This window comes from Dipodomys ordii, unplaced genomic scaffold (assembly GCF_000151885.1).
Source record: "Dipodomys ordii isolate 6190 unplaced genomic scaffold, Dord_2.0 Scaffold42, whole genome shotgun sequence".
Lineage (NCBI taxonomy): Eukaryota > Metazoa > Chordata > Mammalia > Rodentia > Heteromyidae > Dipodomys > Dipodomys ordii.
The window spans coordinates 1,862,629-1,873,054 of NW_012267258.1; the positions used below are offsets into that span (position 1 = coordinate 1,862,629).

At 42.1% G+C, this 10,426-nt stretch overlaps 1 protein-coding gene across 1 annotated transcript in view; it reads left to right on the top strand.

The window, feature by feature from the left end:
* Window positions 1–9,569, top strand: part of Fam186a (family with sequence similarity 186, member A) — a 70,259-nt gene extending 60,690 nt beyond the window's left edge. The window contains exons 10-12 of the mRNA XM_013018691.1: window positions 6,807–6,999; window positions 8,386–8,534; window positions 9,383–9,569. Coding sequence (XP_012874145.1) covers window positions 6,807–6,999; window positions 8,386–8,534; window positions 9,383–9,569 — 529 coding nt within the window. The remainder of the gene's footprint in view (window positions 1–6,806; window positions 7,000–8,385; window positions 8,535–9,382) is intronic.
* The last annotated feature ends 857 nt before the right edge of the window (window positions 9,570–10,426 follow it).

Genomic DNA, 10,426 nt, shown 5'->3' on the forward strand with positions numbered 1-10,426 from the left:
ATCGAACCCAGGGCCTCAGGCATGCAAGGCAAGCGCTCTACCACTGAGCCACCTTCCCAGCCCTCCTTGAGTTTTTTTGATCAAGACTAGCATTCTACCAGTTGAGCCACAGCTCCACTTCTTGTCCCCCCCTTTTTTTTGTAGTTAATCTGAGTGTCTTAGACTTTCTTGCCCTGGCTGGCTTCAAACCTCAATCCTCAGATCTCAGCCTCTTGAGTAGCTAGGATTAGCTGGGCACTGATGGATCATATAACCACAGCCTTTTGCTTTGCCTAGGGGCCACTGAAAGATGCACCAAATATCATCTGAACTCCCTACATAACTGGTATAATAAACAAGCATCTAGAAAAGAGGGAGGCAGTTGTTAGGAAAATCTGCCGAGTAATCACAGAAAGCTTAAGGAACTGGGTCAACAAGGAATTCTTTTTTCACACCAACTCCTTGATTAGTAATAGACCAGTAATTTATCCTGAGCTCAATTGTGCCAAATATAGATATTTGTCAGATGGTGTATGTAGGGCACCCCGGGACTTCCTGCAGCCACTGATATTCACATCCTTCCCACAGTGGTACACCCTCTCAAGCTCCCTCTCCCAACTAGCTAATAATATGGGAACAATCAAGAGTACTTGAATGAGCAATAACAGAAAATAATGAAAGGCAATCACTCAGATAAGCTTGAGACCAAGAGAGCAGAAAATGGATAAAGTATGAGAAAAGGAATTTGGCAGGGTTTTTTTGTTTGTTTAACTGATCCTATATATACATATACATATATATATATGTATATATACATATATATAATCATTGATGCTGCAGGTTTTTTTTTTTTTTGGTCCGGTTGTGGGGCCTGAACTCTGGGCCTGAGCACTGTCCCTCAGCTCTTCAGCTCAAGGCTAGTGCCCTACCACTTGAGCCACAGCGTCACTTCTGGCTTTTTTCTTTTTGCTTATGTGGTGCTGAGGAATCGAACCCAGGGCCTCATGCATGCAAGGCAAGTGCTCTACCACTAAGCCAACTTCCCAGGCCTGATGCTGCAGTTTTAAAACTACAAGAGTTTGAAAATGGAAGATGTCTTTTGTTTAAGGAAGTACTGAAAGACTAGGAATGTGATTTATTTATTAATGACCAACTACTTTTGTGCGCTAAGGTTTCCATCTGTGCATCAAATCACAAAGAACACACAGTATTTTTTCCTTTATCAGTCCCTTTGACACAGCAAACCCTGTGTAACTTGCTCTAGAATGTTTCATCAAGAGTTCCAAACAAGGGGCTGGGAAGGTGGCTCAGTGGTAGAGTGCATGCCTTGTATGCCAGAGGCCCTGGGTTCGATTCCTCAGCACCACATAAGCAAAAAGAAAAAAGCCGGAAGTGGCGCTGTGGCTCAAGTGGTAGAGCACTAGAGGGACAGCACCCAGGCCCAGAGTTCAGGCCCCATGACCAGACCCCCCCCCAAAAAAAGCGTTCCAAACATCAAGAAAGTACATATATAGAGAAGAAATCACTCTTCAAAGAAGTAATAAAATAATGCTCAAATGATCCATTGTTTAGGAGGTTCCAAATCTTTAATTATAACCAATAAAAGAGATCTAAGAGCTAAGAATTCCTCTTTCTAAGTGTATTTTAAATAAAAGCTCAAGTAAATCTTACTGATTTACTTAAATGTATATATACATATATCTATACAAATATATATACATGTATTTGTAAATATGCATGTTTAAAAAATATTTTCAGGGGCTGGGAATGTGGCTTAGTGGTACAGTGCTTGCCTAGCATTCATGAAACCCTGGATTCCATTCCTCAGTACCACAGAAACAGAAAGAGCCAGATGTGAAGCTGTGGCTCATGTGGTAGAGTGCTAAAACAAGCCTTGAATAAAAGAGGCTCAGGGACAGTCCCCAGTGCCCAGTTCAAACTCCAGGACTTGAATCTATATCTATATAGATATAGATACAGATACTATATCTATATCTATATCTAGATATTCTTTTTTTCCCCAATCAGTCCATATGTCATCTACAAAACAACTAACCTTTTTTTTTTTTTTTGGTAAGTTGTGGGCTTGAACTCTGGGCCTGGGCTCTGTCCCTCAGCTCTTCAGCTCAAGGCTAGCACTCTACTACCTGAGCCACAGCACCACTTCTGGCTTTTTCTACTTGTGCGGTACTGAGCAATCAAATCCAGGGCCTCCTGCATGCAAGGTAAGCACTCTACCACTGAGCTACCTTCCCAGCCCCTAACCAAATTTCTTACCATACCTCTTAAGGCTTTTCATAATACAGCTCTTCTAGCTTCATCTCTCATTATATCCTTTCATCTATCTGTAGTCTAAAAATTCCAGACTTCCACTATCAAAATATAGCTTTCATATTATTGCATTTTTTCTTTTCTTTTTTAAGATGAAGATTGTTTATTCATTCAATCAGCTTTTTTTGTGATACTGAGATTTGAACTGAGGACCTTTTCCTTCTTGGCAGGTGCTCTAGTACTTGAGCCACAACTCCATCTCTCATCCAATCATCTTTTAAACAAACTTTGACATTAAGTCTCTCTTTTTGTGTGGTGGACAGGATTGACTTATTTGTATATGTTAGCCAAGTATTCTACCACTGAACTATGTCCCCAGTCCTGTCTTTCTTTCTTTTTTTTTTTTTTTGAGTGGGGGCAGGGAGGAAAAACAATACTGGAGTTTAAATTAAAGACTTCATGTTTGCTAAGCAGATGATCTATTGAGTGTTTTTGCTTTTTTGTTGTTGTTGGGCTTGAACTCAAAGCCTGGGCACTGTCTCTGAGCAATTTTGCTCAAGGCTAGTGTTCTGCCACTGTGAGCTGCCACAGGGCCACTTTTGGTTTTCTGGTGGTTAACTGGAGATAAGAGTTTCACAGGGGCTTGGGAATGTAGTTTAGTAGTAGCGTGCTTGCCTAGCATGCATGAAGTTCTGGGTTCGATTCCTCAGTACCACATACACAGAAAAAGCTGAAAGTGGCATGGTGGCTCAAGTGGTAGGCATTTAATCCTTATGTCCAGATGCCTTTTTTTTTTTTTCTTAATCAGTCACGGGGCTTGAAACTCTGGGCCTGGGCACTGTCCTTGAGCTCTTCAGCTCAAGGCAAGCACTCCATCACTTGAGTCACAGCACCACTTCTGGTTTTGTGGTGGTTAATTGCAGGTAAGAGCCTCACGGATTTTCCTGCCTGGAGTGGCTTCACACCATGATCCTCAGATCTCAGCCGCCTGAGTAGCCAGGATTACAAGCGTGAGCCACTAGTACCTAGCTTAGTTAGTTATTGGTTGTGGGGCTTGAACTCAGGGCTGGGCCTCTTTGTACTCAAGGCTAGTGCTCTCTCTGCCATATAAGCCATAGAGTTAATTGGAGATAGGAGTCTCATGGGGACTTTTCTGTCTGGGCTGGCTTTGAACTTCAATCCTCAGATCTCAACCTCCTGAGTAGCTATGATTATAGCCCTGAGCCACCGGCTCAGCATTTCTTTATAATATTCTCCAATCTAGAATTTCTCATGCTTTTGTTTTCTATGCTGTGGAATATAAAAGGCAAAATGTTTTTTCATACTTCAGTAAAGCTACTTATCCCAGATTTTGTTTAAAATGCAGATGCCTGATTTTTACTCAACAGGTTTGAGAAGGTGGGGATAAGGTTCAGTGGTACTGTGCTTGCCTAGAGTGTGTGAGGCCCTGAATTTGAAGCAGAGCACCATTTTCACAAGTTATTTGCTGGGCTAATAGCAGGAGAGGTTGTTGCAGGCAGATCATGAGTTTGAAGTCTGCATGGACTACATAGTGAGACTTCCATCTCAAAATAAAAATATAAAAATAATGGTCTGGAGCCAGGCGCTGGTGGCTCACGCCTGTAATCCTAGGTACTCAGGAGGCTGAGATCTAAGGATCGCGGTTCAAAGCCAGCACGGGCAGGAAAGTTCGTGAGACCCTTATCTCCAATAAATTGCTAGAAAACCCGAAGTGGCGCTGTGGCTCAAGCGGTAGAGTGCTCGCCTTGAACTGAAGAGCACAGGGACAGTACCCAGGCCCAGAGTTCAAGCCCCATGACTGACAAAAAAAAAAAAAAAAAAAGGTCTAGGAAACACTTTGGAATCTGCCTTTTCAACAAGCACTCAACTAATTCAGTCTAACACTAGGGTCCATATGTTGAAAAATATTACTATGTGAAAAGAAAGACTATCTGGGTTTGCTTCCTAGATCTACTAGTTATTAATTACGCAACATCAGAAAAATCACTAGGCTTTCAAGAATATGGATCGGGAAGAGCTCTCCCTGTCCAGGACATCAGAGCTTGCTGTCTTGGGTGCATTTTCAACCCCTCCCTGCCTCCAAGCATTAATAAAGTGGCTTTACCCTTTCCCCAAGCCCCCCGACCTCAAAAAAGAAAAAAAAAATCACTGGAGGGATGTAACTGGTGGAACTAGGGAAAGATGGCAGAGTAGAAAGTTTCCTCTGTTTAACTTAATAAACGAGAAGGGTCAGGTAAAACAGGAAAGACTATATTCTGAAGAGAGAGAAAAGAAGAAGAAAATCAGAAAGATGCTCTTCAGGACAATTGAAGAGCATGAATAAACAGAAAGGTAACAAAGAAAAAATAGTAAAGAGTCTACAGCTCCAGCCTCTTTCAGGAGAGAATGCTTGAAGCCTCTATTACAAGGTAAGGTAGGCAGCCTTGGTGATAGACTGGCAATCCTAGCTACAGACAAGCCCATACTTTCCCCAAGCCTTAAACCCAGTATATACACTTTTGTGTAAAAGTGACTTCTCCTACATGGCAGATTAACATCAGCAGTGAAACTCTCAGGGGATGGGTGCTAACCCTGAGCATTCTTGGTCAAAGCTACTGCTCTACCACCTAAACCATAGCTCCACTTCCAGCTTTTTGGTGATTAAATGGAAATAAGAGACTCATGGACTGGCTTGGAACCATGCCCCTCGGATCTCAGCCTCCTGAATAGCTACTATTATGGTGTGAGCCACAGTGCCTGGCTACAAGAAGCCTTTGGCAAAATTAAACATCCCTTCTGAAGAAAGAAATAAAAGACATGCAAATCGAAAAAGAATAAGTCAAATTATCTCTATTTTCAGATGATGTAATTCTGTAGTTAAAAGACAAAATATGCACGACTCATGGTGGGTGCTTGTCCATTGAGCACTGAGTTCAAATTCAAGTACTACTAGGATAATTAAGACCCTAAGCAGGGCTGGAAATGAGGCTTAGTGATAGAGTGTTTGCCTAATATGCATAAAGTCCTGGGTTCAATTCCTCAGTACCACATAAACAGAAAAAGCCAGAAGTGGTGTGGTGGTTCAAGTGATAGAGTGCTGCGTTGAACAAAAGAAGCTCAGGGACAGTGCCTAAGCTCTAAAACTTTTTTTTTTTTTTTAGTCCAGTCGTGGGGCCTAAACTCTGGGCCTGGGTACTGTCCCTCAGCTCTTCAGCTCAAGGCTAGCACTCTACCACTGGAGCCACAGAGCCACTCCCGGCTTTTTTCTTTTTGCTTATGTGGTGCTAAGGAATCGAACCCAGGCCTCAGGCATGCAAGGCAAGCGCTCTACCACTGAGCCACCCTCCCAGCCCCTCTAAAACTTTTATATACTATGGTGGGAATTAAAGTTAGTGTAGCTACTATAGAAATCAGTATGGCAGTTCCTCAAAACACTAAAAATAGAACTACCATATGATTCTGCTGTGCCATTTGGGCTATACCCTACAGGAATGCAAGTCAGTATACAATAGAGATATCTGCTTATAGCAAATACACCTATTCATAGATATCCATTTTTAGCAGAACTATTTATAACAACCAAACTGCAATTTCCCTAGGTATCCATAAAAAGATGAATAGACATACAAAGTATAGATAGATAGAGAGAGAGATAAATAGAAACCTTATATTTTCCTGTCTGTGTCATAAATGCTTGGAAGGTAAGGACACTTTTTTGTTTTGTTTTTGAAACAGTCTCATTATATAACCCAGGCTGGCTTTAACTTGAAATCTTCCTGCACCTGCCTCCTGAGTGGTAGGAATATAAACATGTGTCACCTAACCCAGCTGGAATTTTGTTTTTGTTTTTGTTTTTGGTCGTGGGGCCTGAACTCTGGGCCTAGGCGCTGTCCTTCAGCTCTTCAGCTCAAGGCAAGCGTCTTGATCCACAACACCACTTCCGGCTTTTTCTGCTTATGTGGTGCTGAGGAATGGAACCCGGGGCCTCATGCATGCAAGGCAAGCACTCTACCACTGAGCCACCTTCCCAGAATTTTAATATATTAAAATTTTAATATATTAAATGAAAATTGTAATATATTAAAATAGTAATAAGAAAAAGGCACTGGTTTTCTCACACCTGTAATCCTAGCTACTCAGGTGGCTGAGATATGATGAGGATCACAGTGCAAAGCCAACCCAGTCAGGAAAGTCCATGAGACTCTTACCTACAGTTAACCACAAGAAAACTGGAAGTGGCACTGTGGCTCAAAGTGGCAAAGTGCTACCTTCAGTGAAAGAGCTCAGAGACAGAACCTAGAACCTGAGTTCAAGCCCCACGAATAACTGACAAAAAAAAAAAAAGCAGTAACACTAGTGTAATACTGGTGAGCTCAGTGTGAATTTGTTAGCCATATAGATTATGGAAGATTATTTACAATGGAACTAGATTAAGGTCTCAGTAAAGAAGCCTTCCATCTTCTATCCCATAACTACTTATTAGGAATTGAAAGAAACTGATTAGCTGAGTTAGGTTCAGTAACTGTACTAATCTAATTCTTATTAATTTTTTCAAGAAACAATATAATCAGACGATTAAAAGCCATCCAGAATACTGGGAAAGGTTACGAGGTCCATGACCTTTACATCATGCTGAGCAGAATTGATGACTACCAGAAAAAGGTGATGGGGGTCTGGACGGAGAAACAGAAGTCGCTAGAGCAGAAACGATATCAGAACCTGAAGAAAATGATCAATTTATTTACTGAGGTAACCTGTTTCCCATTCTCTTCAGTGTTTGGTTTAAAAAAGAAAAAGAAAAAAGAAGGGCTGGGAATGTGGCTTAGTTATAGAGTGCTTGCGCCTAGCATACATGAAGCCCTGGGTTCGATTCCTTAGTACCACAAAAACAGAAAAGGCTGGAAGTGGCACAGATCTGTAATCTCAACTTGAAGGAGGTACAGGTATGATGTTCATGGTCTGAGATCAGTCTTGGGGATTCTTTTTTTTTGGGGGGGTTGGTTTGGGGCTTTAATCCTGGGCCTGGGCACTGTCCCTTAGCTCTTCCACTCAAGGCTGGGTGCCCTACCACTTGTGCCACAGCACCACTTCCGGTTTCCTGGTGGTTTATTGGAGATAGGAGTCTCAAGGACTTCCTTGCCCAGGCTGGCTTCGAACCATGACCCTCAGATCTCAGCCTCCTGAGTAGCTAGGATTATAGGAGTAAGCCACCAGAGCCTGGAGAGCCTGGGTATTTTGAGATTTGTTCCTGTTATAATATAATTAAGCCTGGTGCTGGGGGCTCACACCTGTAACCCTAGCTACTCAGGAAGCTAAGATGTAAGAACTGCAGTTTGAAGCCAGCCTGGACTTAAACATTGTTAAGATTCTAATCTCCAATTAACTAGCAAAAATCTGGAAGTGAAGCTGTGGATTAAGTGGTAATTAGCTCTGGCCCGGGCTGGGAAGGTGGCTCAGTGGTAGAGCACTTCCCTTGCATGCCTGAGGCCCTGGGTTCGATTCATCAGCACCACATAAGCAAAAAGAAAAAAAGCCAGAAGTGGCACTGTGGCTCAAGTGGTAGAGCGCTAGCCTTGAGCTGAAGAGCTCAGGGACAGTGCCCAGGCCCAGAGTTCAGGCTCCATGACTGGACCCCCCAAAAAAAAACCACACACACAAAAAAGCAAACAAAAGCTCTGGCCCTGAGTTCAAGCTCCAGAACTGGTGCAAATGCATACACACGCACAAACACACACATATTAATTGTAATAAATAATAAGTGGTATTCTACAGTATGCATGTATTTTACTTAGTTGCTCTAATATTAGACATCCAAGTTGACTGCCCCTTTATGACTTTTTTTCCACACTTAAAACTCTCTCTCTCTCTCTCTTTCTCTCTCTCTCTCTTTTTGCCAGTCCGGGGGCTTGAAATTCAGGGACTAGGCACTGTCTCTGAGCAAGAATTTGCTCAAGGCTAGCACTCTACCACCACTTCTTGCTTTTTCTGTTTATGTGGTACTGAGGAATGGAATCCAGGGCTTCATGCATGCTAGGCAAGCACTCTACCACTAACCCACATTCCCAGCCCATCTCCACTTGATCTTAACCAAAAGAAAGTAATACAGTAATTCTCTTTTCTTACTTTTTAATTTAGTTCCAAGAGAAGTATAATTTAAAACTTAGTCAACCTATACCCTTGATTACTGACAAGAAGCAGATACCCAAAGTTACTGAATTTGTCCAACGGCCATTCAAGTTTCTAGTTGGAGAGGACAAAAGATCTGATGTCTTCAAGGAACTTGGGTATGTACTAGACAAATATTAAACTTTGCTGGATGATATGTAAAACTTAATGTATACGCTGGGAAGGTGGCTCAGTGGTAGAGCGCTAGCCTTGAGGTGAAGAGCTGAGGAACAGTGCCCAGGCTCAGAGTTCAGGCCCCACAATCCGACCCCCCCCAAAAAAAACTTAATGCTTTATTTTTGTCTAATTAAAATGTTGCCAGGTGGTGGTGTTTCATACTTGTAGCTACTCAGGATGCTGAAATCTGAGAATGGCAGTTTGATGCCAGCCTGGGCAGGAAAGTCTACAAGACTGTTACCTCCAATTAACCACCAAGAAAAACCCCAAACAAACAAAAAGAAGTGGAGCTATAGGCTCCAGTGGTAGAGTACTAGTCTTGAGCAAAAAAGCTCAGGGACAGTGTCCAAGCCTGAGTTTAAGCCCCAGTGCAAGCACAAAAAGAAAGGAAGGAAGGAAGGAAGGAAGGAAGGAAGGAAGGAAGGAAGGAAGGAAGGAAGGAAAAGAGGGAGGGAGGGAGGGAGGGAGGGAGGGAAAGGGTGAGCAAGTTTTGGGAAAGGGAAAAGATATATATTGTCTGTATACTTCATGAAGCTAAGAAGATAGTTTTAAGATGGATGATTAGGCAAAGTCCAGAGCAATGTAGTTTAGTAATTATTTTAACAAAGTACACTTTTACTATACCTGTCTGTCAATGTAGGAATAGCTAATGCTCCTTAGTATAAGGGGAGAGCATTACAGGACAAGGTGGTAGTGAAGAGTAAGGATGGAGTAAGACTCATAAGCTATGAGGCCATGGAGAACCAAGGCATTTAGTTAGCACTTCCACTAATGTTCTCTGATTCTGTAGAAAACAAGAAGAGATGGAAGCCATCTGGAATTCTGATTTGTCCACTTCAAGCTACCCAATAACAGAGAAGACATCAATACACTCAGTCTGGGCCATGCTGGGGGGCTACCCAGACATTCCTAAACTGCTTGAGTTAGATATCCAGTCTACCTTAAGAAAATCTCTTGCTAACATTCAATCACAGTAAGTAAAGGAGGGGGAGTCCTCTGGTAATGGGCTTTGGTTTGCCTAACTAGACTTTCTTCTGAAGCACCAGGGAGTTACCAAAAGTAAATGTTTGGTGTGAAGTTAGATACACATCACTCACAAAATAGCACATGAAATTATGAAACTTCTCTTCATAAGCCTTTAGATATCACTACTAAATAACATAAAGCACATGTGCACACACACACACACACACACACACACACACACACACAGCAGTTGCAAGATGAGTGCTAATAGTTAAGTCCTGTAATCCTAGCTACTTAGAAGTCTGAGAATTATGATTCAAAGCCAAATCAGGTAGTCAAATCCAAGACTCTTATCTCCAATTAACCAGCTAAAAGCTGGGGGTGTGGCTCAAGGGAGAGAGCACCAATCATGAGAAAAAGTAACCAAGAGCAGGAGGCCCTGAGTTTAAGCCACTCTTCTTGCACACAGAAGAACAAAAAGAAAAACAAACAAACCAAACAGTTACAATACCTAATCTAACACTACATAGGTCCATTTTAAATTCTGTCTTTAGAGATTTGTTATTAGAAGTACCAAAAAGCACTTAATCCATATACGATTCAGTGACATAAACTTAAGTGTAGTTGCCATATCTACAGTTTGAGGTAAATTAGAAGTATTGTAGAACATGCCTGTAGTCTTCCCTATTTGAGAGCATAGGTAGGAAGATCACTTGAATAATTGGGTTTGAGATCCACCTAGGCAACATGGTGAAATCATGGCTGAAAAAGACAAAAATAGGGCTGGGAAGGTGGCTCAGTGGTAGAGCGCTTGCCTTGCATGCCTGAGGCCCTGGGTTCGATTCCTCAGCACCACATAAGCAAAAAG